Source organism: Caretta caretta, chromosome 6 (genome assembly GCF_965140235.1).
Source record: "Caretta caretta isolate rCarCar2 chromosome 6, rCarCar1.hap1, whole genome shotgun sequence".
In the NCBI taxonomy this organism is placed as follows: Eukaryota; Metazoa; Chordata; order Testudines; family Cheloniidae; genus Caretta; species Caretta caretta.
Window position 1 is genome coordinate 62,396,677 of NC_134211.1, and position 27,922 is coordinate 62,424,598.

Sequence of the window (27,922 nt, forward strand, 5' to 3'; positions counted from 1 at the left end):
GAGATATGTTGCAAATCAGTGGAATAGTAGAAAAAAAGAGAGAATTTCTCAAGCCTATTCATAGAAAGGCCAGGAGGGAGGGTGAGTTAGTGTGTAAACAGTTTATCCTTGGTTATAGGGAGGAATCCATTTGTGACCACTCTACTGTGTCCTCTTGTACTCACCTTCACCACATCACCTTCCCAAGTACTTCTGATTGCAAGCATCCATTAGAAATATGGGAATATTGGCGTGCTGGAAGCTGATCAGTTTGTGATTTATTGCCAAACTACAGAAGCAAAAGGTTTGAAGTGGTGAAAAGAAACCATCAGCTTCCTAGGATCATGACTCTCTGCACTCCCCAGATCTGGGCCTGTTTCAGGTGCTGTAAACCACCAGTTGTCTTTTCTCCTCCACAGAGCTCCTGAGAGCTGACCATTTTGTTCAGGGCTGGTGGATTGTCTGGCAAGAAGTCAGACCAGCTGGATTCTCTTGTTTCTTAACGTCAATTCCATTTTTAAGTCAGCAGACAGGAGCCTCAGTACTGGCTTGAGCATTTGCTCTTTCACTGACTTTCAGAATAAAATGGAATCAACATGAACTCATTGATGCCAGGAGTTGAGATTCCCTAATTCAAAACATATTGATGATAATGGACATGCTGGCCAGCATCGAGAAGCATGAAATTAACAACAAAACCGCATTTGTCTTATTCTCTGGAAGACCCATCCCACATCCTGATACTGAATAGAGGTCCCAACTTATTTCTAAAGATCCTCAGATGTCTTATAGAAAATATTGAAATATATTCTACTCATAAACAATTCTGCTGGCCTATCACTTATTTGCTTCTCTTTCCTTGTTCTTTAAAAAGGATTATGACTTTAGGTGGGCAATAATCAGCAAGAGCAGACAGAGTCTGAAACCTCAGTAAAGGGCAATGTCTACACTATGAGCTAGGGGTGTGAATTCCCTTTCTGGTGTACACGTACTTGCACTAGCTCTCATCAATCTAGCGTGAGTATAAATGGCATTGTTGCCGTGGTAACATGGGTAGTACCACCAGAGGCCATGCCGAGTACGTGTCCACCATTTTCAGGCAGATTTGTACTCAGGTTCAGCTGTGCTTCTGCTTCCACTGCCACTACCAGTGCTACCATGGCTACACTGCTAGTTTCATACTCATGCCAGCTCTTTGAGAGTTAGCATGAGTATGTGTACACGAGCAGGGAAATCAGCACCCCTAGCTCGTAGTGTGGACATAGCCATACTCACGACAGTGACTGTAAAGTCGGGGGGGGGGCAGGAACCATCTTTTTATTATATGTTTTGTACAGTGCCTTGCACAATGTAGCTGAGGACTCTAGGAGCTGCCACAATACAAAAAAATAAATGAGAATAAAATAGAGTGTAAAAATGACATTAGAGTCACTTACTCTCTCTCTGTGATCCCAGATGACTTGGACTGGCACTGCAAATGCCACCCAGGATATAGGAATCCAGCTTTGTCTTGTTCCCTTCATTATCATCAGTAGTAAACATTCTGCAACTGGAACATAGCTGACAATTTTCTTTCTCTTGACAATAATTAGGTAGAATAGATTGCAGCACACTCTCCTGTAGCTGTGTAGCTTCTGCGGTGCTAAGATGCCTGATAATTTGGGCTGCTCAACATTTTTTCCTTGAAACGGGTTTTGAATAGAACTTTCTGCAAAGTGTCTGCTTCCTGTGGAAAATGTTGACTTTTCATCAAAAACCTGAAATCCTGGAAACCAAAATGTTTTCAGCCAAAAGCTGAAAACTTCTGGCTGCAAAATGTTTAGTTCTCAATGAAAAGCAGAAATTTTCTGCAGAAAAATTTTCTTTCTGACCCGCTCTCAAACTCGCTTGCTTTTGTCAGTAAAGTTGGCAGGTCTGACTTGCGCACTCACAGGGAGAAAATGTATTTAGTAAGAAGGTGCATGTTTCTCACCAGTTATTTTCATGGCCAAACTTAACTTGCCACAACAAACATCCAGTTTTCATGAAAATGTCCTTAATAATAAAAGAACAAATGGTGAAAAATACAGAAAATATGTTGTACTCTAGATCTCCCCCTCAAAAAAACTGAGCCACATTCTGCCCTTCCCTACAGCTGTATAACCCATTGACTCTAATAGGGCATAATGAAGGATAACATTTGCCTCTATATTTTTCATAAGGCATCTGCATTTCATGCTTGGCAATTACTTAGATCTTGATAGTGCCCTTGTGTACCTCCCACAGTGTTTTGCCCTGTGTAAGTAATTTTAAATGGTGAAAAGGGTAGGTTTTTTTATTGTTGTGTTTGTGATTTATGCTTACAGGGCTGGCACGTGAGTTTGTCCGTCTTTGCCTCCCACCCACTGCCTATTAGTTCCGTGTGGACTGGCAGAGGAGGGTATGTCACATAAAGGGTACGGAATGCACCTTGGCCAGCCAACTCAGAGAATGAGATCATCACGACTGAACGGCAAGGCAGTCAAGCTCCTGTCCTGACTAATGAACATACTGCAAAGGAAAGAGCTTAAAATGGCAGAGGACGGGAAGTGGGTGGTAGAAGGGCACTGTGGTTAGTGACTTCATATAGAAGTTTGTCCTGTGGCTTTTTATTGGGTAATGGGTTTTTCCACCATTAGATATTTTTATACCTATACTTTTTGAATAGGGTCAAACTGCGGGGGTGATAGCTTCTTCTGGTGTCATTAGAGACCTGCTCAAAAAAGCCAGGCTAAGTAAAGTACAGGTGAAGAGCAGTGGTCTTTCTATGCTCTGCCAATGAACCACAGCTCCTGCCCTGAGAAACCCACACTGTCTGAGCACAGAGGGAAAGTACTTTCATTCTTATTTAAGAACATGCCCTTTTTGTTGAGCTCAGAATATTAATTCATTTATAAATATTTTCTCTGTGCTTTTCAAAGTTTTTATTTTTAGTGAACATGTTGTTGCTGAAAGATGACAGAGTTGACTACTTTGGAGACCATTTTCCTCTGTTTACTTCAGTGTGATGTTGTGTGTAGACCCCTTGCCATGTATGGTGGGGAAATATTTTAAACCCAGTTGCTGAGGGTTTGGGAGGGTGATTTCACAAACCATGCCAAGTTACACCAGTCTGCAACATATACCTGTTGTGTAGGGAAGTGAGAGATGCTTGTGGGTTTGGTTTTTTTTTTTTTAGTTTAGTTGATAGAAAAAGCAAAACTCCTAAGTACATCTTGGGCTTGGGTTATAACTAGCACCAGGTGTCATTGCATGAAGACTGATGCATGCACAACTGACACTTTTTAGGACAACAAAGCCTCATCTTATTTCAGCTGTACATGGCTCATCTTCTTGCTGGAAGTAGCATTTTGGATTGCACATTGAATTTATTCCTTTCTTTAGTTTTTCCTCTGGCTGTGGAAAGCCATTAACTTTGTATTTGACTTTAGCCACAGAAGGCTTTACTTTCATTTGTGGCAGCAGTCAAGTGTGACCCAGCCAGTTTTTCTGTGGACAGAAATTGGCCTACCATGCACTTGTACTCCAAAACAGTTACAGCCCCTTGTCAATGTTACTCCTGACCAGAGGGACCATCTTTTGTGGAGGAGAAGATAGAACATTCTTTATTCTCATTCAGTCCTTGGCCTTCCTGTTGATGTTGCGAACAAGGTGGTCAATTAGTGCCAGTTGCCAATGGGATTTTGTGATATGGACTGAGACCTCCAACTCATTTCATATACTTTACTGATCAGCCAATAGACAGGAACTCGACCTGGATTGGAATCAGTAACCTTGAGTCCAAATGGCAACCTGTGTTCTATTACGTGTCTCTTGTTTATGAGCTTGATGCTGTCTTTGAGCCCAGCTGCAGGGTGATCTGGTACAAAAAATCTGCAGATATGAAACTACTAGAAATGGGAGGGAGAGGCAGAGAGTGCAGGGAAGGGATGTTTTTATGAACACAGTAACATTTGTTCACCTCCTTTCATGAGCTCATTAATGATCAAATAGCTTTTGAAATAATAGAAAAGATACGAATTTTTTAACAGTGCATTTTAATTTTAATCCATTTTCCTTCCATTTCCTCTTTCCTGCCTCTGAAACATCTGCTGTCTTCTGGTGTTTGGTACAGGGAGGAGGGGAAAGAATATCTATCCTCACCATCCTTGAACTTTCCTGCAAAGTTCCCCACTTGCTAGTTTTTCCTCTTGTTTGTTGCCTAATATATAAGTCTGCAGCAGACCTACAGTATCTCTTTAAAATGGAAACCTTTTCTGCAAAGCATTCCTTTTCACCCTGTAAAAGTTCTGCACTGTAAATTTGCTCCAGCTTTAATAACCACTTTGCACCAGAGTCATAAATTTGAATAACTTCATGGAAGAAGATTTGCTGGAAAGTGGGTCACACAAACAGTCTTCTTCCTGACAGGTGCTGACACAGCCTGGTACAACAGCATTTTTCCTTTAAAAAATGAAGAGGCTACAGCAATTAACTTGCCTGCCTTCTTTTAAACTGCCGTGAGCCTGGTCCTGCCCTCCTTGCACCTTCAGAATTCCTGTTGGCATCAGTGGGAATTTTGGATCTGCAAGAAATGCAGGATCAGGAAGAGTAACGGCGTGTTTTCTCCTCAACTCAGACCCTAGACATTTAACTATTTCATTGCCCAGCTCAGCCTTCCTGTCTTCATTGAAATGTCAAGATGGTCTATCAAATAAGGGCTAATATCAGAGGCACAGAATTTTGGAGGGTTCATCTCTGAACTTCATGGGTAGCCCCTTGCACTCTAACAGGCCAATCTAAAACTCACATGTGACCCCCACCTTTACTTTGTGATCCTTGCCCATTTCTAGCTGTGATTAAAAAAAAAAAAAGGACAATACAGTTTGGATGCAGGCCTCCACTTTATGCCACATGGCTATGAGTGGGCTGGAAAATCTTAAGGCTCCCTCCTTTTACTCTCATTCTCATCAAGTCTGTTCTAATAATAATGTAATACATTTTGGCCTAATATAGAGTGTTCTGTCCAATGATGTCGAGTCTGAGCACTTTGCAAACCTTAATGAATTGCAGTAAATAACTTGCTCGGTGTCACCAGAAGGATCAGTGAGTGGCATAGCTGGGAGTTATTTTCAGCGCATCTGCCTTTTCAATACAGATTGGTTAGACTAACCGAACAGCATTCCTGACATTGCAACTTCCCATTTGCTGTTGCTGCTGCTGCTTCTGGAGGTATTTATCCATGTGAAAGCTTGACATGTATCAACATAAAGAAAAGCGATTCTCAGAGCAGGATAGTGCTAGTGTGGATTGTCTTCAAACCAGATCACATAATGTTCTGGAAAAGTGCTTGCATGTGGGAATAAGGTGTAGCGTTTGGATACAATGAAAGAAGTAATTCAAAGTAGCACAGAGTATAAGTTCATACTTAAGCACTACCTTTGATAAGAAATGTTATAAATTTCATGTGTGGTTTCAAATGTTTTAGAGTCTGATTCAAAACCCCTGATATCAATAGCGTATCAACTTATGCCATTGATTTACATGGACCGTGGATTAGCTAGGATGGACTCCATATCTTTCTGGCTCAGAGTGTGCTTAGTGCATGACAAACACTATATATTTACCATCATTTGCAAGTTACCAACCTTACTGGCAACCATACAAGTTACTGGCAATTACTCTTTATTAATACTTTTCTGGTGGCCTCACCAATTTTTCCAAAGCACAAGTTCTAAATTAAAAAAAACCCAACAACAATATTTCTGTCCTATATAGTTGTGAAGAAAGCCTTCCACATGTGAAAGTGCTGATGGCTCTGGTCCTAAGTCTACAGACAGCCTGAAACAGTAGTTCTAGTTGAGGTATGAACTTCCCTTTTCACCTCAGTGAGGTATTTTTTCAGAACCCTACTGGTTACAAATTCAGTGTCCACATTAACTATTTCACTGTTGATCGTTTTAACAGAAGCATCCAGCTATTCTGGACTCTTGGGTGGAGAGCAAGTAAAGAACCCCCTCTTTTTTCTCAATCCAACTTCTGTTTCCCAGTTTGAAATATGTCATGCTGCATGGCCACGTGAAGTAGCTCTTCCTGCTCCATGCTTGAGAACACCTTTAAACGCTAAGAAGGTTTTAACTCTTTGTTTATACCAGCCTAGAAGCTGAAGAAAGAAAAGAATTTGATAATGTGGCCTGATGGCAAGGGTAGGATTTCTCCCTACAGTATATTCTCCAGAGTTTTGCTCAGTCTTGTTTTAATTGGCTCAAATGATCAGGATTTCATGGTGTCCTTGGGAAACTCTTCCACCGTGTAATAAATCTGTCAGGAAGTTTCCTGACATTCAATATAATTTTCCTTTTTACTCATCCTCAGTCCAATACTCTTAGTTATACTCTCTTGTACTATCTCAGAAATTCACCTCTCTACTCATACATCAGTCTCTTCCTACCCCCTTTAATCATTTTTGTTGCATTTCTCTGAATTCTCTCCTATTTCTCCCTATTTTTCTTTTGTTGAGGTACCACTTGGAGTAAAAACAGATCAACCATCTATCTCTCCATCTTGTATGGAACATGTGGTATTCAAAAGAAAAAGAGCTAGGGCTTCTGCCAGCATTATAGATGGATCGGTCTCCTATTTTAGGATTAGAAAAATCAAGTGAAATGGTAGGTTAGCAAGCCAGGTCACGCTGCATTATTAGAAATGCCTTCCCCTGTGTCATCATAGCTGACCAGCACAGAGTATGCTGAACGCATTTTCCCCAAGGCTTGTACAGAGTTCACACAAATGAAAGATTCCAAAATCTAACTTCCAGTTAGGTTGGGGGAGGGGGCAGTTTCATCCCAGATGTAACTCCATTAACTTCATTAGTATTACTGGTATCTGAGGCAGGATTTGGCTCAGTTTTTGGAGACATCTGATATTAACTCAAGTTTTACAGAATCTGTGAAATTTCTAGTAGTGTGGGGTCGAGTTTAACTTTGAGATCAGAGGCATGACTGATCTCTTTCCTGGCTCCACAGTTATGCCCCATAAAACTGCTCCTTCATGATTTCTTTTAATAACTTCTCTTTCCTGGCCCTCTCCCTTGTCTCCAGACCTCCAGAAGATGGGACTGCATGGAAGCAATAGGCTTAAAGAGAAAAGTGGGTGGAGGGGATGAGCAAGAGAATGAGCATGGTTCTGTTCTGATGAACACATAATAAACAGAATTTTGGATCTCGATATTGTTCTCAAATTTCTTTCCCAGTACCTGAAAGTGCTTCTCCTGCATGGTGCAACACCAGGTACTTAGAAAAGCATGGTAATATGCATTGGAAGTTAGACTCTGCTTTGCGATATAATGATAGTCCATGGTAGTACTCTGCAAGAGGAGGACTTACAGCAGACCCATGCCTACAAGATAGGGAATGCTTAAGAAAAAGTGGAGAGTTCCTGCAATTGAAAGTGTAAGCCAAGCATTCATATGAATGCTTAGTTTGTGGAATGAGCTGACACACATGGCAAAGATTCCTCAGTGAAACACATCCTTGGTGCAGGCATGACACACTGAACTCAGAAGTTGTATTGTTTTTAGTTTCAGGAACATCTGGGAGCAAGGACAGGGAACCCAGCTATGTGACAGCAGCACTGGGGAACACATGGAGTCACAGCGTCAACACCAGGCTCATACTACAGTATCATGACTTGCACACAAGACAGGTGAGGAACTTATCAGGAAAAAACAGTAAAAATTGAGTGCTCAGAGCCTCATAACCTGTGCTCTAGGGGATGGGCTCACTGTGAGCTGGCTCAGAGAGGGCTCTGTGAGAACGCTGGCCCCTTATGCTTGGGGTTATGGTTTATGGAGTGCATTGGCACCATGTTTTTTTGGATAGGGGCCATTCCTTGAGTGCTCTGATACTGTGTGTTCTGGAGCAGGGATGTCGTTTTCTGAGTGACTTGGTACCTGATGTTCTGGAGATGGAGGGTTGTCCTTTGAGAACCTTCCCACTCAGTGATCTTTGGGGCAGTTCTCCATGTGCCCTGAACTCTGTATACTATCTGAAACTCCTATAGTTTTTGCACCAATCTGCAAGTGAAATTTTCCTGTCTCCACCTGCAGTAATAGCTTTTGACTGCAAATACGGTGAAAATTTTCCAGGAGTATTTTTGCAATAGCGAGAGAACTCTCCATTTTTGCTGAGAAATGTTATGATGTGCAGTGAAGTGCGGTAGAATTTTTTGCTTGCAAAAATCACCTTTTTCATTTTTGAAAAAAACAATGAAAAATTGAGATTCAAGACATAATAGGTTTGTTTTTTGAGAGGCCAGCACAAGTCATGATGTAATATATTCCCTTTGGATGTCTGTGTGGTTGGACTTTCTTGGTTTTGCATGTTTCATTATTACGCACTGTAACTCTTTCCAAAGATCCTGCTACTCTTTCTAATGTTACTGATTTCCTGTTCCTTAAAGTCAGGGTGTTGTCGGAAAAATGACTATGTAAAACTTGCACCTTCTTATTTCTCATATTTGCTCCCTATATGTCTGCCAGTCAGAGCTTCTGATTTTACAGCCACAAACCAATGGTTCCTTCTGCTAGCTGACCAGGGCCCATACAGCTATAGGAGAGTGATTCTACCATGCACATAATCAGTGAAGTTCTCATTTCAGCATCCTTATTCCTGGGGATGATGTACAGTGTGAGGCAGAAAATTCAGCTGGATTCTCAAATCCCAAGTTGAATTTGTATCAAAGACAGGTAGAAAAAGAATCTTTTGACATATAGAGTGGGCAAATTTACTTTGGAGTCATTGAAAAGTAAATTTGGAACCCAAAATGTCATTTGTACAGAAACACATTTCTGAATACAGCTGCTCTTTAAGTTCTCCCTAGTTCTGCTTTACATTCTGTGCTACAGGGAGTTCTGGTCCCTCTAGACATGTTGTGAAAGGTAGAAAGAAGCCAATTGTGTCCTGGATCATTTTAAATGAGATTTGCAGCGGGCTGGGGTGACTGGGTTTAGTACTGCTTTATAATGTACAAAGCAGGCTAAGTAGGCTAAACATTCTGCTGTTTTCACCTGAGAGAAATTCAGGGTATCAAGTCAGGTCTTCCCTGACTTTGCTGGAGAACTCATGGAAATGTGTAGAAGGTGTTTCCTTAGCCCTTAATTGAACCTTTAACAAAGAGCTTTTCTCCTGAGTGCTTTAGTTGAATAGATGTTTAACAAAAACAAAACATTTGAGCCAGTTTGAATTGTTAATTATAATTATTAATAATTATTATCATCATCGTGCCAATAAGTCCCAGCCATGGATAATCATTCCCCATCTCAGTTAATTATGTGTCATCTCCTTGGTACTTATGATGTCATATCCTCGTATTCCTCCAGCCACACCCTGACAAGAACTGAATTTATGTGTAAAAATCAAAAATCCATAAAACACATCCATGAGGGGAGAGGGTCCCATAGCCCAGGCTCCAACCCAAGCCTGAATGTCTACACTGCAACTTCATAGCCTCACGGCCCAAGCCTTGCAAGCCTGAGTCAGCTGACCCTGGCCGGCTGTGGGTGTGTTTTTGCAGTGTAGACATAGCCGAAGAGCACAGCCTGACTTTCAGATGCCACGTGGAGCTTGCTGTTAGGAAAAATCTTGGTTCTTGTGACCTGAACAGATTTGTTATCAACATTAGTGAGACAAAAATGCAATTTGTAGAGACGCTTTTCAGATTAGGACCACACTTTAAGTATTGATTTCCACTACAATCCTGGGACCAAACAAATCTCATGCTAAACGTGGGGCCAGAGTATCCCTACAAGGGTTCCAGATTAAATCTTGGATTTCTGCTGCTGTAGCTGGAACAGGCTGTCGGTTAGTGATATTGACAAGCATTGCTGTTCTGTTAGATCAGTTTACCTTAGCTTTAGCCATGAAAGTAAGTAGTGTTATGGCAAAGGTTTGAAAGTAACAGATATGATAGGGTTAGTTTGAAGAAATAACTGTTAATCCTCTTCATCACAAGTATCACACTTTTTTCTTTTGCAGTTAGATATGTTTAAAATTAGAAAGTTTTGTGAAACACCCTTAGTGTATACTGGAAGCTGTAGTCCAGTACACAGCAGCCGCATCACTGGGCAGACCTCCAGCTAGATCACCATGGCATACCACATCATCTCCCTAAAAAGATGGAGGGCATGTGGGGTTTCCAAAGTGCCAAAGTAGGACCTGGGCATCAGATAGAGGGTTTGCTACCCTGGGAAGGTGGCATGATGACCTGTGGCTGGACCCGGTTCAAAATCCCTCCTGCAAACAACAGGAGATCCTTTCTGGCATAGAAGAAAAACCCTGTTTGGGGAAAAAAGTCCTGGTTATTTATTTTAGAGCACCAACCCAGGGTAAAAATGTCTTCATAAAGGCTCTCAGATCCTCAGTTTACCTATTGAAAACAAGGTTTACGATACAAAGTAAGCAAAGTAAAGTGCATACGGTTATAGTCGTGCCTCAAGAAGTGAAAAGTAATTTTCTTTTGGCAGCCAACTTCCTATGATACTGTCCTCTGTATAAGTGCTCTTTGAAAATTAGAGGCATCTGTCCTGCATCGATCCCTTGAGTTCACTCAGACAAGGGAAAAATCAGCACCTGAAAGGCAGAGGACTGTATGGCCAGATTCTATCAACTCAGCAAAGGAGTGGTGTCCTTCCTAGTATGAAGCTAGCATAAGTGAGAGAGGATCCATAACTAGGACAAAGAGATTTCCTAAAGCATAATAAAGAGGCTGTGTTTTGGATTGAGGTAGGACTTTCACAGCCTAGACCAGGTGACAGATTGCAGTTTTCTTGATTCAGGTAAAAGTGTTGCAATTCCACAAATCCATTGTGACTCATAAAAACAAGCACAAGACTTCCCTTAATCAAAGTGATACCAGACATAACTTTCAGGGTGTCCTTGGTTACAGACCAGCTGTTCTTTTGCTGGTTTGCTTAGTACTGTATGAATAACATTCCAATCTTGTGACTATCAGACAACCATTATCTTTGGTGGAGGGGTGGAGATATATAATGAAAAAATGACTTTCAAAAAATTTTGGGGGCGAGTCTTCCAGACTGTATATATGTTTGTCTACATGCCGTGTGGTTGTAGCCATGTCAGTCCCAGGATATTAGCGAGACAAGGTGGGTGAGGTAATATCTTTTATTGGACCAACTTCTGGTCAGATATTACGTCACGCACCTTGTCTCTTTAGATGTTTGTCTGTCATTCCACCGATGACTAAGGAATGATCATTAAACATACTGCAGAACCTACAGTATTTTTATTCTACAGCCACTGGAGCAAAAGTTAATTAACTCAATTCTAAGGAATTTGCTGATAGCAAATGAGGGGATTGAGATAAATTAGTGTCAGGCTGGCTTTTTCTCAATAAGAAGGAGAGAAAGCAAATAAACCACATTGTATTTGCAGAGAGGAGAGGAAATAAGTGCTAATCACAGGGGGGAAATGTGTGGTTAATACTTTTTTTAAATCTGCATTAGTAAACTGGAGTATAATGAATATAGTGATTATATTTTCAAATGGTGTCAAATTTAAGCAGGTGTGCAAACAGAGTGGAGGATTATTGCCCCAAATTACAGAGGATTCTGGATATTTTAGAGAGATGGACATATTTATTGCAAGTTATGGAATGTTGAGATTTAATCTAAAGAAATTGAGTATATTGAATTTACTGTGGGTGGGGATCATGACCAGCACAAGTACAATATAAACAATATAGTTGTGTATTCTAGTGTCTCCCCTATAAACTGGATCCCCAAATGCTTTATGGAGTTGCTATAACTAACAGTTACAAAGTTAATGATAAAAACAAATGATGTCATAGACAGGGATAGAAGATATTCACGGATGAGTCTTGAAATTAGTTTAGGGGATGTCTGTACAGCAAAGAAAAATCTGCGGTTGGCCCATGCCAGCAGCTACAGGTTCACAGGGTGTGGGCTGGGGGGCTGTTTTGTTGCTGGGTAGACTTCTAGGGTTGGGCTGGAATTTGGGCTCTAGGATACTGTGGGGTGGGAAGGTTCTAGAGCTCAGGCTCCAGCCCAAGCCCGGAAGTCTGCACAGCAGTGAAACAGCCCCATGCAACCTGAGCCCTGTGAGCCCAAGTCAGCTGGCCTAGGCGGGTTCTTCTTTGCTGTGTAGACATACCTTTAGGACAAATCAGAAACACATAAAGCTATTCTAGATGGCAGGATCTGCAGTGGTAAGACAGAGAAGAAGCCAGGTCTGTTTAAGTGAGGGGAGTAGAGAGAGAGCCAAGAGCTTTGAGGTGGGCATGGGCAAGCCCTTGGAGAGTTTCAAACACAACAGCAGATTTGAACTGGATTCTGGACTAGAACTTGAGCCAACGAAGGTGTTTAAGTACGTGGGGACTATGGTTGTGTCTCTTTGCATGTGTGAGGCAGGAAGTATCATTCTGCTCATGCTGCAGTCCGGTAAGCTGGGATTTGGGGAAGCCACAGAGAAGGAAATTTCAATAGTCCAGGCAAGAGGAGATGAAGCCCAGGATGAGGATTGCAGCAGAAGTGTAATTCAAAGCATTGACATGCCCAAGTGTACATGTACAGACTAAGTGTCTTCTAGTGGCCTAGATCTGTGTGGGAAATCCCAGCTGACATCCACCTGAGTACCATATACTGATCGAGGACAGCATATGGCCCAGTAGAGTGCTGCTTTTGGGGCAGTAATGCAGGAAAAAATTGGGAGATGATATTGAATAATGTGTTGACCGTTAGCTCAATGCAAAGTAGTGGCAAAAAAGGATATTACTATTCCAGATAATTGAATGTGGAAGGTAAATAATACCTCTCTAGGGCAGAGGGCTGGGTGTTGAAGTAGAAGTGGAATTCACTTAGAAGGTTGCCTGTTATAGACATCCATCTATATTGTGCCATGCCATTATATACCATACCTACAATATAGAACATGAGCCTTCTGAAGATAACACCAGGTAAAAAATAGATTTCCTGCCAAGACAAAGAGAAATGACTGTTTGAATGAGTCATTTGAAGGGATGAATGTATTGCCAGAGAGTACATTTTCCAGGTGGGGGTTATACTTTAATGGTTCAGTGTTATGAAGAACATAGCTTCAAAGTACGTCAATGCACTTTAACACAGGCTTGTTCCCAGACCACAATGCAGGTTTAGGTAACCAGATGTACAATCTCATTAACCCAGACTCTGTATCACACAGTTTATGGGAGGAGGCGTTCTCCGAGAAGATTAGTTTACCCAAGCTTGTAGAATTTGCACAATTACATAACTGGAAAATAAATCTCCTTAATACAGCACAGCAAGATAAATCGTTTTTGTTTGCCAAACCCTCAAAAAAGGCTGGAAATACTTTTTCTCATCATTTTTAGTCTATATCTATTTGAGAATCATGCTATTTCCCTTGATGTCCCCATTTTCCTTGTGTTTCCAATGGAGTTAAAATTGTAGCGTGACTGATTCTATTTAACCTTACTTCACTGTTTATTCTCAAATGCACTTTCCTGGTGTGTAATGTCTTTCTGCATCAGCATCATCAATAGTATCTTTCTAGGAACTGTATTTGTGGGGTGAAGTGAAGCTGTGGGCACCGCACATGTCTCTTGCAGGTTAGGTGGTAGCCTATCTCTCATTACTCATTGGATTTGTTTGCTCTTTCTTAATTTATCCTAGGTTTCCTTTTTCTCAGATACTCATCAAAATCATTGCTCCCAGGGAGAAAAGAACAGTGAAGTGACTTTCTAATACCCCTGAAGCAGTGCCGGATTAATGATTTTGCCACCCCTATGCCCTGAAATAATTGCCGCGCCCCCCACCCCAGCTCACCTCCGCTCTGCCTCCGCCTCCTCCCCTGAGCATGCTGCCGGATCCTGCTTCTTCCCACTCCCTGCCAGTGCTTGTGCGCGAAACAGGTTCGCGAAGGAGGAGAAAAGGGGGGAAAGTGGCGCACTCAGGAGAGGAGGCGGGGCTGGGGCAGGGATTTGGGGAAGGGGACCAATAGGGGCAGGGAGGGGGTAGGGAAGGGGTGGAGTTGGGGCGGGGCCGGGGGCGGAGGGCACGAATCGGCATTGGGGGAAGCAGCCTCTGGCTGCTATTATAAATTTGCCACCCTAGGCCTAGGCCTTGTCGGCCAAGGCGTTAATACGCCGCTGCCCTGAAGAAGAGCTCTGTGTAAGCTCGAAAGCTTGTCTCTGTCACCAACAGAAGTTGGTCCAATAAAAGATATCACCTCACCTACTTTCTTTCTCTCGTGTCTCCAGCTGGCTCTTTTATTTTTCTCATTTTGCTTTTTGTGTGGCAGGATCCTTCTCTTGGTCTTGGAGTTTGAAAGAATGGCAAGTGTGGAGACATTGAGGAAGCTTTGATCAGAATTCTGTGAACTCTACTACCTTCTGTCTTTTGTGGATCCTTTCTCTAGGATAGCTGGGCTACTGCTGTGTCCTGTCTCCTCTTGACTTTTTTTATTTAGACTTAAGGCCTAATGATAAAATTTTGGTAATAAAATTGCACAGTATGTGACAGGTTCAAATTTTTGTGCATTTTAAACAATTCGCATGTCTTTAAAAAAAGAAAAAAAAGGTCAGATGAGCATGGGTGAAAGGTTCTCGACTGATAGCCCTGTAGACTAAAGTCTTCCACTTATCCACAGGGCAGATACAGTCACAGGCAGTGGCAATGCAAGCTTAGTGACTTGTATGAGAGCAAGGTGAGGCTGCACATATTAACATACTGTGTAATGATTACATAAATATGGTTAATATAACAAATCTGGTGCAGTGTTAAACTAGCTAATGCTCTCAATGCAAATGATGCAATAAAGTAGAGGGAAAAGCACAATAACAAGTTTCTAAAGATGACATATCATCAGGCCACTTTGCTGACTTATGTGTTTGTTTATGCTTCTGCTGTTTGCAGTGAGCTATCCCTGCTAATGGACTTGTGTGGGATGTATGCACAACATAAATACTGCCTGAGTACTGTCTACACTAAATGGGGCTGGATTTATGGACCACTCCTCTTATTGAGGAGCTTTTACACAGGAAAAATGTTTACATTATATCAGTCTTAACCATGGACCATTTACTCAGGGGCTCAGAGACTGCATTGGTGTATAAGAACCTAAAGAGCAAGGAAAGAACCCTCAAAAGAATGGAGTAGAACAGAATGGAATCATGTGTTTCACTCAATCTTTCATTTAATCAGCTTTTTTAAAATGTTAAGTGATTTTTATGCTGGTGAAGGGTGCCAGATTGAGAGCCCTGGAAACTGTTTATTCCCAGAAGAGATAAAGCATAAGCAGCAGCTGTGCAAACTTCTCAGCTCCTGCTTCTACTGATGTTGGGCATTCCAGACAAGGAGTGGGAACAGCTCTAGGGATGTGAGGCAAATTCAGTCCTGAGCCTTTTTGCTGAAACCTGCCAACAAAGGGGGGCAGCTGTGTTTTGGACACTTGTCTACTAGTAACTGAACTGCAACATCCAAGTTATTTCTCACAGACCAATCAGGCTGCTTTCAGATGGTAATTCCTTTTGGTCACTGCCAACTTGGCTGGATCACTTAATAATCATACTAGTTCTTATACAGGGCATCACATTTTCAAATTACTGTACAACCATGAATACTTAATCCCCACAACACCCCGCGACACAGGTCAATATTATTCCCAGGAAACTGAGTCACAGAGAACTGAAACACAATGACTAGAACCATTTTCTAATCCCTCTCTTTAAATTTCTTCACAGCTTTCCTCTACTCCATTACTTGAAATTTTAGCTTCTTGTCTTGTCTTTCTAAGGTCCTGCATAAGTCTGCCCCTCCATTCTTATCCAACCGTATTTCTTATCCCACTGTCAGAAGGGAGGGGGTCAAGGGCAGTGATAGGCTCTTCAATCCTCATTGTCCATCTCCAGGCTTTTTTCCATGCTGTCCCTTTATATATGGAATCCTTTTTAAAAGATGGTCTGTAAGGTCCCTGTCTTCTCACTAAGAAAAGGAGTACTTGTGGCACCTTAGAGACTAACCAATTTATTTGAGCATAAGTTTTCGTGAGCTACAGCTCACTTCATCGGATGCATACTGTGGAAAGTGTAGAAGATCTTTTTATATACACACAAAGAATGAAAAAATACCTCCTCCCACCCCACTCTCCTGCTGCTAATAGCTTATCTAAAGTGATCACTCTCCTTACAATGTGTATGATAATCAAGTTGGGCCATTATCATACACATTGTAAGGAGAGTGATCACTTTAGATAAGCTATTAGCAGCAGGAGAGTGGGGTGGGAGGAGGTATATTTTCATGCTTTGTGTGTATATAAAAAGATCTTCTACACTTTCCACAGTATGCATCCGATGAAGTGAGCTGTAGCTCACGAAAGCTTATGCTCAAATAAATTGGTTAGTCTCTAAGGTGCCACAAGTACTCCTTTTCTTTTTGCGAATACAGACTAACACAGCTGTTACTCTGAAACCTGTCTTCTCACTAATATCCCTTCAGAAGACTGACTTCTGCCACCAAGACTACAAAAATGAGCCAACAGTGGCATTAGTATATTGTTGTTGAAATTTTTATATCAACAAAAAAGAAACTCTTTACTTTTCCATGCTGTGTACTAGCGTTTGCTAAGTAACCATAATCTTATTGTCTTGCCTTTCCTCCCCCAAATCTTCCCTACTGTTTTTTTACCTTATCCCCTTCATTGCATGATCTGTGAAATTAATTTGTAAACTCTTAGGAGCAGGGACTGTCTTCTAGTCTGTATTATGAGGCATCTACCATGTGTTTGGTCCCAGCAGGACAGGATTGGAACACATTGCCAGGGTAGGGTGAGGAAGTTTACTTATAATACAGCAATTCTGATGATAAACAGAGGACTTTGGCCTCCAGGCTGTCAATCTAGCACCTTTTACAAAAACTAAACTCACAATTCATTAAAACAACATTTTTTAAAAGGAGAGGAGAGGGGAAAGGCAGAGGGGAACCCAATTTGATTTTCAGACATTGGCTGAGTTTTTAGTTAGAGAAATCATTTCATGGCTTGTACGCTGAGCTTGTTTGCATTGAGAGAGAATAAATATGGAACACTGTCGTTTTTTATAGAGAAGCACTTTTCTGACTTGAACTGTACTTCAGTGTCATGCTTCCCCCAGACTGGAATTAGCCTAGGGGAAAATTTCCCCTCAGTAACTGGAACACCATCACTCCTGACACCAGAAGTATAATATCAAGAAGTGTTTACCCTTGGAATACCTTGACAGATTTCACTGCCTCCTGTCCCTTACCAGAACCTTTGTACCTCTCACTTGATTAAAAAAAACCAAACCTGAACAAGAGTGAATTATTTTTTAAAAGTTCTGCTAAATCAATCTGTTCTCTGACATAGGCTGACACTGAAGTACAGGTAAAGTAAAAAAAGTGATTCTGTGTAAACAAGATGACGGGACTTCCCATCTATTCTCGCTCCTCATACGTGCTTAGTTTATAACCCAGAAGACAGTTTTTCTAACTGCAGACTCAACCCAGGTCTAAAAACTTAACTGTGTGGATTTTCTGCTTGATCACTAGATTATTTGACATTTCTTCTTAGGTCAGGTCTATGTTAGAAAATGTTTTCCATTTTGTTGTATCTGTATAGAGTCCTTTTGCCAGTATAGCTTATACTGATTCACCAAGCAAAATAAGCTGTTCTGGCAAATGTGCTTTATGCTGATATAACTTGGATACATTAGGGCTTTGCTAGCATAGAAAAGTTGTAAACAATATCATACTCCCTAGCTGACATTACTATACCAGCAAAAGTTTCTGGCATAGACCTGGCCTTTGGCAAGCATCTGAAATACGAAATATTTCAGGTTTCAGAGTAACAGCCATGTTAGTCTGTATTCTCAAAAAGAAAAGGAGTACTTGTGGCACCTTAGAGACTAACCAAGTCTCTTCTTGTCTAGAAAGAAAGAGACTAACCAAGTCTCTTTCTTTTTGAGAATGTACAGATTACAGTACATATGGGAAATGAAAGTAGCTAATTTCAGCAGGGAGTACAAAAGTAATAACCTGTAGACTCCCTGTGTAGGTGCATACACATCATCCTGGCATCAGTCCGTTTGGATACAGAAAAGAGAATTGTAGTGTTGGTGTACTGATACCAGCCCTTTTGATCTTTTGAGAGGTTACTATCAATGCTGGTTCCTGCTGACAGTCTCCTGTTCTGTTAGGAGCCTGAGAACATGTGAAGGATTCTAGAGGTGAACTGTAAGGTTCTTGGTTGTGCTACGTCAGCTACATTACAGTAAGTGCTCAGACTTTATGCAGATACCCTGACCCCTGCCAACCCTTCTATATTAAGTGCACTGGCACATAGGGTCTAGTTTCTTCCCCAGCTCTTACCACAAACAGGTCTGATATCAAGAAGATCTGGGGCAATGTCTACACTATCAAGCTTAGAACGGCACAGCTGTACTGATGCAGCTGCGCAGCTGTAAGATCGCTTGTGCAGCTGCTCTATGCTGACAGAAGAGACTGCTCCCATTGACCTAATAAAACCACCCCCACGAACAGTGGTAGCTATGTTGGCAGGAGAGCATCTGTCCATTCCGGTGCTTCTGTTGGTATAACTTGATGTCGCTCAGGGGGGGAGGTGTTTTATTCACACCTCTGAGCGACATAAGTTATACCAACAAAAGTGGTGGTGTGGACATGGCCTTCCCATTGTCACATGGTTAATCTAGCTACCACTCAAAAGCAAACATCTCATGCAGCATTTTCCTAATGGTTTTTGAGAAAAGGAGCTCAGTTGGCACTATCTACATCCTGTGGTATTTGCGAAAACCTTTCAGATGTGTCAAAGCTAAGAGAACATTTTAACACCAGACAAGTTTTGAAATACTGTCTTCAGTGGGCAAAATATACTGTACCTTTCATAAAAAGGGCTGGAGTCAGGCATGCCAGATTCAGGCAATGCAAACTTTCACCGTGCTCTGAGCACATTAGCAGCACATCTTCTAATGCACTCAGTCATCTCGAGATTTCACTTGAAGTAATGTTTTTTAAAGTGATACCAATGCGAGGGAAAGATGCTGGATTGACAGCCCTAGTGACTGAGGGCCAGTGTGTGTCCTTAGAATGGGTACCGCACAGGCAGTACCAAGTTCTCTTCATAAGAACCCTACAAATATACCCAGCCCTTGACCTCACGGGGACATCTCTAGGGGTGCAAGGAGTTCGTTCTTTGTAGCCTGTTCCATCCTTGGTGTCTGTTTAGAATTCCCATCAGTGATGTCAGTTTGTGCCTTTAGTGGTGATTTTTTAAAAATCTGTTTCCTTGAAACTGAATTGAGGCCACTAGCTCACTTCACACAGGCCTTTCACAGGGTGACTGGCCCTTTAAGGGGTAATGGCTCCAGCCTCACCTGACTGACTCAGGTTTCCTCCCAAAGTGGGGGCAATTATCATAGCTATATGACAGGTAGGTCATGTGGTTAAATGAGTCCAGGCTTGCCGATAAAAAATAAGCCTCCAGAGTGGTAAAGGAAGGAGAGAAGGAGGCTGGCCTGCCCACCTGCCCCTGGCCTTCCCCCCACTCCAAGCCTACGGCGGGAACCTACCTCAGGACTGGCCCAGAAGGAGGGCTGTGGGATCCTTGGAACAAGGGTTGGATTTGAGCAAAGAAGTAAATTGATGTGCTGTAGGACAGTGATGCCCAACCTTGTGTGGGCCAAACAGATTCTACATATTTTAATAAGATTTAAAGTCACTTGTATTGATTTATATTTTAAGTCCAGCTTGTTTCATAAGTATTTAGATAGGTTGTTTTTATGAACAGTATTGTCTATGTACACACTTGTGTAAACTAAAATGATATAAACCTGATGATAAAATGTTAATGAATTGGCCATTAGTATATTGTGTTGAAGCAGGCAACGGCCCTTATGAAATGTTCTGGTGGGCTGTGTATGGTCCGCGGGCTGTAAATTGGGCACTTCTGCTGTAGGAGATTTAATAAATTAGACTCCACAAAGGGGGGATATTAGTTTAAGTATTCTGGCTTGGGAGGTAAGTTCTTACAAGAGCCAAGAGGGAGCTATGGGTAGCGAACCAGCAGGGCTATGTCATGCCACATAGAGGCTCCCTGAGATGGCTTCCTGTTACAAGGCCACTAAACAGTCTTATACGATAGTAACAGCCTTTGATATCCAGTCCCTCCTGATCTGGGCGGGGGGTTGGGGGGAAGCGAGAGAGGAAAAGGAGCAAGCTGCTGGGGAAGGGGGGGAAGAGGAGTGAATGGGAGGAGGTGGGGCCTTGGGGGAGGAAGAGGTGGGACAGAGGTGGGGTCATGGGGGGAAGAGGCGGGTTGGGGGAGGTTCTGGTACTCCTGCTGGAATGTTTGGTTTTTAAATATTACAAAGTTGGCAACTCTAATCACCAGAGGTCTGGGCTGGACTTAAAACAGTGACCTAGAGCAGTGCTTTCCAAACTCTAGTCTGCAGCAGGGGTTCTCAACCTTTTTCTTTCTGAGGCCCCCACAACATGCCATAAAAATTACACAGCCCACCTTTGCCACCACAACTGTTTTATCTGCATATCCAGTAGATTAAAAGACAGGGCCAGCATTAGGGGATAGCAAGCAGGGGAATGGCCTGGGACCCGACACAACAGGCAGCACTGTGAAGCTAAATTGCTCAGGCTTCAGCTTGAGCCCTGGACAGCAAGGCTTGGGCTTGGGCTTGAGCCCTGGGCATCAGGGCTCGGACTTCAGCTTTCTGCCCTGAGCCCCAACAAGTCTAACGTCAACCCTGCTCTCTGGTTTATTTTGGCAGAACCCGTGAAACCTGTTCAGGGGCCCCCGGACCCGTTGTTGAGAACCCCTGGTCTACAAGCTCTTGTGGTGGCCTATGGAGAGCTTGGTTGGTTATGATGCTAGGTCATCATCATAATTTCCACTAACTACATTGCATTAAAAAAAAGCTAAAAATATATTATTTTCCTGGGATTACGTTTCCATGTACTAATTGCTGTAGTTGTCATTCGGGTGTTATGTGATTGTAAACGGGAAGACAATTGCCTGCACACTCATGAACGGGTGAGAAATCCCGGGAGGTCTATGAGACAGTCTTTCTATTAAGATGTGGCCCACACTGTCAAAAGATTTGAGATTACTTGACCTAAATTTAAAAGGCCCTGTCCTATAATCAGTCATCTGAGCCTTCCAGTCCGCCAGCTTGCACTCATGTTATTTTTGCCTGCACTTTTGGCTCCAGCAGATTTGGCTCCTGCGTACATATTCAGAATAATATCATATGCTTCAGTCAAGATGGACTTCATTGTTTCCAGATGGATATGCTTTCGATGTAACACACTGGATTACTGCAGCCGTTCAGCCTCTCCTTGTTTGGGTGGTGGGAGAAGAAGGGGGAAATGTGGCTTTCCTTGTATTTTGGCATATTATGATGATTACTACTAACCAGATTCTTCTCCAGTATGTCCTCAGGAGAAACATCCTATTCATTGGCCAAGGACAGGCTGCCATTGGACTTGATGTAGCTTGATCTGTTTTTAAATCAGTCCAGAGTGAGACAAAACTTCAGGTGGATTTAGAAAATCAGCTAAATTCCCTTTCAGCAGCCGTTCGTTTCTCATATTAGATGTGATCCAACTCCCATTAAAAGTTAATGGATGCTGGATTATGCTATTTTTTCTTTATATTATTCTTACCTTGCGCTGAGACAGTGGTGATCTAAATCTTTGTTTAGATCTATTTGAAACCACTGGAAAGACCACAACTAGGGGCCAGAGGTGAAAATTAAGAGGGAAGAAAAATGTAAGAAAGTATTATTTTATGAAGAGAAGTGAATAGATAGGATGGGCTTCTAATTCAATTGCATTGTAAGCATTTGATAGCTATATGGAACTTAGTACATAAACACTTTGTGTTGGAACTCACTATCTGCCTTTTGGGTACAGGGTGGGAGAGAGAAGGTTAGAAGAGAATTTTTCACTTATGTTTCCCCCCCCAAGTTGCATAGCTTTCGGGGGCTTTTTGGCATGGCAGTATTTATATCTGATATACCTATCTGAATTTCTAAAGCACCAGTCACCATAGTACAGTATCTGGGCATTGTAGACATAAATACAACTCCCAATAATTCTGTGACAGGAAGGATCCAAACGCTTCACCTCTCCCTTGATTTACCCAATGACAAGAGAGGGTTCATTTTTGATGAATGTCCTCCATGGCACATTTGTTATCAAAACATTCCAGTCACAATGAATCTAAGGTGCTGCTTCTGGTCCTACATGACTATGTAACTGTCTGTATCATGCATAAAAGAATTCAGTGAAACAGAACATGTTTTCCTTTATCTCAAATAACAAAATTATAAAGTAATTCAACAAAAATGTATTAATCAGAAGCCTCCAAAATTTAGACCAACTCTCCTTAAGCTCTTCTTGTTTATTAAAGAAATGGTTTGCCAATGTTATTCAACCAGTGTAGAACATTCAGCAGTACAGATGTGTTTTCCATTTTTGTAAGGCCACTAAACTTGCCCTTAACACAATATTTTCTTCTGCCTTGGTAACATCGCTGTTGTTAATATTTCTCATGACAGAAAAGCTGGGTACCATAAAAAGTTTTAAATTTAATATTAAATTAAAGACTGCCTATCACCCTTTCCCAAAATGTATAAACATGAGGGCACTCCCAAAGGGTGTATTTCATTTGCTTTTATCAGACTGACAAATCCAACATCTATTATCATTTTTATTCATGTCCTCCAGTGGGACCTGAAGTATATTCTACTGAATATACTAATGGTTTTTCTACTGGAATATACTGCAGGTATATTCTACTGAATATTCTGCTGAATATACCTGAAGTATATTCTACTGAAGCCTAGGAAGATATGATGAAATTAGTGTCTCATTCCTAATATGAGTTCGCAATTGTTATTGTTAGATCTTCTCCAAGAACTTTACTTTTTGGAAAAGGATGGAGTGAGCTGAAAAACAGTTGGAAAACTTTTTTTGTTGCATGCTTAAAGCTTTTTGCAGCCAATACTGTGGGTGAAAATATTTATGTTGTGGTCTAGGGTTTGGTTGAATCCCATTTCTTCCTGGCCAGTGTCTGGGAACTTTAGTTTGTGGCTTCACATCAAGAAACCATGAGGGACATTGTTGGTTTTAGTAGTGTCTAGAGATGGTGAGTGTGTGTGAGGGAGAGAGAGAGTCACTTACATGCCAAAAGAAAGCAAAATGCTGACAATATGTGAGAAAGGGCAATGTGTTGGCTGCATGAAGATTTGTGAGGGATTAAAAATCACGGAATCAGAGATTGCATTGGCTTTATCTATCTGTCTGTCTGTCTGTCTGTCTATCTATGCAATTATATAACATTTTCTTCCAGTAGAAACCACTTGGGAGATATGTTACAAAGGGACTTATTAATGAGGTTCACCAAGATGAGGAAAGAAAGAAGCCCAGACACAGCAGCGGTGCATGTTAACTTTACCTACCGATGCATACCTATACCCATATATAAAACGTATGTGTTTGTGTACTTGTTATGATACAATCATTAATTACACAGTTTCATTAATATTTCCACACTAGTCCTGCCTTATTCAGTGCACAAGTTCAATGTGATAAGGTAGTGTTTGTGAAATCAGAACATAAAGCCGGATTGAACAGTTTGGTAAACATAGAACCCTTTTCTTGTTTCTAGAACCAAACTCAAACCAAATATTTCTGAAGGCTCTGAAAAACTACATTAACTTACATGGTCTATGTGTATATAAATCTTCTCACTGTATTTTCCACTTTATGCATCCGATGAAGTGAGCTGTAGCTCACGAAAGCTTATGCTCAAATAAATTGGTTAGTCTCTAAGGTGCCACAAGTACTCCTTTTCTTTTTACATTAACTTTGTGATTTTCATTTTTCTCTGTGCCAGTGGAGACCTTAGGCCTGTGCAAGCTACAGTATTCAGCCACGTAGGGGCATGCGCTCCCAGGAGCTTCACACCACATGCACACACTCCTGACCTGCCAGTCAGAGCAGATTCCCCCTTTTCATATTCCTGTTTCACTTTGATACCAGAGACCTGGGGCCGACTGAATTCCCTAAGTGTCCTTCCCCACTTGGTAAATTGTAATGGCTTTATCTCCTGAATTCCCCCTCCATGTAGGAGGCTCACCAGAGGCTATGGAGCTTCAAACATATTACAGCATAAGGGGTTGCCATAATCAGTCTTTCTGTGAGGTTTTTGGCCTCTTGAGACTTCTTATATTGACTGGAAAGCCAGGAAAAGGTCAACATGCAATTTAGGTCGACTGGGAAGCCAGGAAGAGACATCAACCTGCAATTTACGAAGTAGAGTGATAAAGGATGTTGCAAAGAGACAGGAAGTGGCCGTGGAAAGGGGAATTTCATGAAAATTGGGTGGTTTATCCAGTCATAGAATTGGATAGAGCTGCATGGCTTTCCTCACACATTATTTTATAAAGAGCCACGGAAACCCTAGATCTGAGCCTACTCTGTGATTCTGGATGAGATCGGAACAAGTCTTTCTGGTCTGAATGAGAGAAAGTACCCTCAGGACAGACTGCTTTTATGAGATTTCCAGCCCAGTTTCAAAAGTTGGGGTATTTAAGACATGATTTGGATGAACACCTAGAACGTTGTATGCTTATCTGAACATAACCTCAGAGCATGTAATGTTTACGATCACTAAGAACAATTTCCTGCCAACAAAGTGTTTGTGAATCTCTGAGTACATCAGGCTGGCGAAAGGCAGACTGTGAAGGTTAAAGCTTCTATTTGCAATCTGGGATAGTAAATGAAGAAAACAGGACAGTTAGGACAATTTTTATGGATTTGGATTTGGCCCATCATACAGAGTGCTGTGAGGCTTTGGGGCATGTCACAGTATTGAATGGGTGGTCACCTTCTTGGAAAGTTTTGTTTTTCTGTGGGCATGTGTCAAAGCTAATTCCCCACTCTGGCACTTTGAGTACAGAAGTTGGGGGCCCGCAAGGATTCTAAAAATTAATACTCGCCACTCCAGGCTTGAATTAAACTCCCAAGGTTACAGCTTTTCTCTGACCTTGGATGGGTAGATGCTGCCATCACCCAAGTGCAAAAACCACTTTGAGAACCCAGGAAGGTGCACTTCGGAATTTCTTCCTGTGGAGTACCCTCAAGCCCTTTCACCTCTCCGTGCCCCCCCCCCATCCCCTGGGGAAGAGCTGAGAAAGAAAAACAAAGGAAATCAGCTGGTGCCACCAGCTAATTAAACAACATGTGCACAAACCTCTTAGGACATAAAAATCTAAGCCTGTTCTTAAAAAAGGTAAATTTTATTAAAACAAAAAGACAGAAAATACATCTGAAAACTCAGACTATTGCTAGATTTAAAAAGAACCACTTATAAGGATTAAGCATCAAAATAACTTTCTTGAGGTCCATCTTAAAAGTTACAAGCAAAACAAAAGCATTTGGGTTTAGCACAGAGGAATTCACAAGCCATAAAGAAATAAAAGAAATAAACCTAATCGCGTCTTTCTAGATGTTTCCTGATCTACTTACATATCGGGGGTTTCAAATGAATAGTTTCTAGATATGATCTGATGATTTTTCATACCTGGCCCAAGTTTTTTACAGCATTGTTCTGCCCTGTTCCCTCTCTCCCCGAGAACAACACAGACAGACAAAGGGGAAATTTTTTCCCAATTTTTAAAAGTTCTAGCCTTCACATTGGCTCTTGTGATCAGGTGCCCACTCCCTTTCTTTTACCTATCCAGGAAGACTTTTTAACCCTTTACATGTAAAGCAAGTAGACAACAACTACTAAGAGGGATCCCATAGCTAACTGGCTGGCTGGGTGTCCATAAAAGGGAGCTACCCCCCGCCTTCTTTTATCAGAACATATTTGTTATTCATTTGAGCTTTTGCTGGTTTCTTTCCAGTGAAGTTGGGTTTGCAGAATCCAGGGATATCTAGAGGTCATTTTATAGTGACTGAAGCCAAAACCATGTCAAAATGGCAGGACATTTTCTCATGTTAAGGCTCTCTCACTAGATGTCTACGGTCAAATCAATGCATACACACCACAAGAGCTGGAACAATATAGAGACGTTTGCTCATCCAATGCCATCAGTTATGTGGACAAAATAGATTCAAGATGTGGTAGGTCTGAAGAATTAGATTCCTTTACATCAGTGTCTAATGATAGCATCCTGATGATGGGAAATATCTGCATGGAGCCATTTGGCGATGGTGGAGAATCCAGGTGCCAAAATGTGTGCCCTTGTTTCTTCTATGGGGGAAAGAGGTGATCGACCCAACTGGATTTGGAGAAAAATGAACGCTAGAGTTGTTGCTCTTTAACCTTTTCATTGCAGCCTCTATGTGGGGAAGAATGTGGTGTAGTGGGATATATAGCCCCTAGCATTTTAGTTGGCTGATAGAGGATTAACACCCTGTCACTAAGCAATGAAGTTACTGGAGGTTTCTGTCCCCATTCCAGAGTTTGCTATGGACCTTAGGCAGTGGCACAGCGGTTTAGTGATTTACCAAGTGTCACACAGTGAATTGGTGGCAGAGCTAGGAACAGAACTCAGTAATCCTGACTCCCAGCTCCCTGTGATCAGCAAGATTTCTTTTGCATATTCCTCTCTAGGAGCAGGAGCCTAGGCAGCCATGTATGGCAAGACTTGAGATTTACAATGTATCTTCTCTCCAGGAGTTGGTCCTCTTGTTCATGAGGAGGCTTGTTTTTCATTTCTATCTCCTTCTTTTGTGTGTTTTTTTCTATCCTTTGTGAGCATTGACTGGCTCTTCTGGGAGTAAGCCTAAGCACATGTGTGTGCAGGAATCATTTATTTTAGTAGAGTCATTGCTTATGATGTTATTCATTATTATGGGAAGAGCTGGACTAGCAAAGTGCTTTTGATAACTTTTTTTGTGTGTGCTTTTGCTTTCATCTTTGTAATATTAAGTTTTGTTTCATAGATGACCAATTAGAGACTAACTGCGGTTGTGGTCTAATGGTTTGAGAACTGGACTTGATTTAATTCTTGTGGGGTGGGGTTTAGTTCAGTTCTTTATCCTCCGATGATTCCATCTCATGTTTCCCCTTTGCCCTCATGAGTTCACTCACTTATTCAAACCTTTGTCCACCCACTGTTGCTCCTGCTATAATATTTTCTTAAATTTGTCCTGACTTCTCCATCCCTAACACCTTTCCACATCTCTCAACTTGACTGTAATAAACTCTTCTCTTGCCTCCCATATTTCACATAGATGCCCTGTCCCAGTCTGTACAAAATGCTGCTGCTAAAATCATCTTTCTTTTCCACCTTTCTGACCAAATCGCTCCTCTCTTTGAATCCCTTCACTGGCTATCTCTCACCTACCACCTCACATCACCTTGTTGTGTGTGAATGTATTGGAATAATACGATCAGTGTCCATTTAAGATTGCAAGTTCTTTGGGGCACAAACTGTGTCTTCTGCCATGTTTGGTGAGTTTTGAGCATGTGATGGACACTTGATACATAATAGTAATAATAATAATAATAATAATAAAGGAAGGAGTTATGGTCTTGGATTTCTCATTGGCGTACTGTGTGAACAGGAACATGTCGCTTAAAGACTTTGTGCTCCAATTTCCCCCCCTGCAAGAAGGCAATAATGTTTTTTATTAATTATAGTGTATTAGTGCCTGGGAATCAAAGATCCAGGGCCCCATTGCATTAGGGACTGAGGGTAGAATTTTCTAAATCATCTAAGTACCATTTTCAAAAGTGACTTCAGCATGTAGAAGTCTAGGCCCCATTGACTTTCAATTAAAATTAGGCTTCTAGGTGTCTAAGTCATTCTGAAAAGTAGGATTTAGGTGCTTTTGAAATTTTTATAAGGCAAC

At 41.6% G+C, this 27,922-nt stretch overlaps 1 protein-coding gene across 6 annotated transcripts in view; it reads left to right on the forward strand.

The window, feature by feature from the left end:
- Positions 1 to 27,922, forward strand: part of RAD51B (RAD51 paralog B) — a 788,206-nt gene that overhangs the window by 474,312 nt on the left and 285,972 nt on the right. For 5 of the 6 annotated variants that reach the window (XM_048852286.2, XM_075129636.1, XM_075129637.1 and 2 more), the window contains one exon: positions 7,556 to 7,680. The exons of the other annotated variant lie outside the window; for it this stretch is intronic. In XM_048852286.2, the coding sequence (XP_048708243.2) occupies positions 7,556 to 7,680 (125 nt within the window). The remainder of the gene's footprint in view (positions 1 to 7,555; positions 7,681 to 27,922) is intronic. 6 annotated transcript variants of the gene reach the window in all.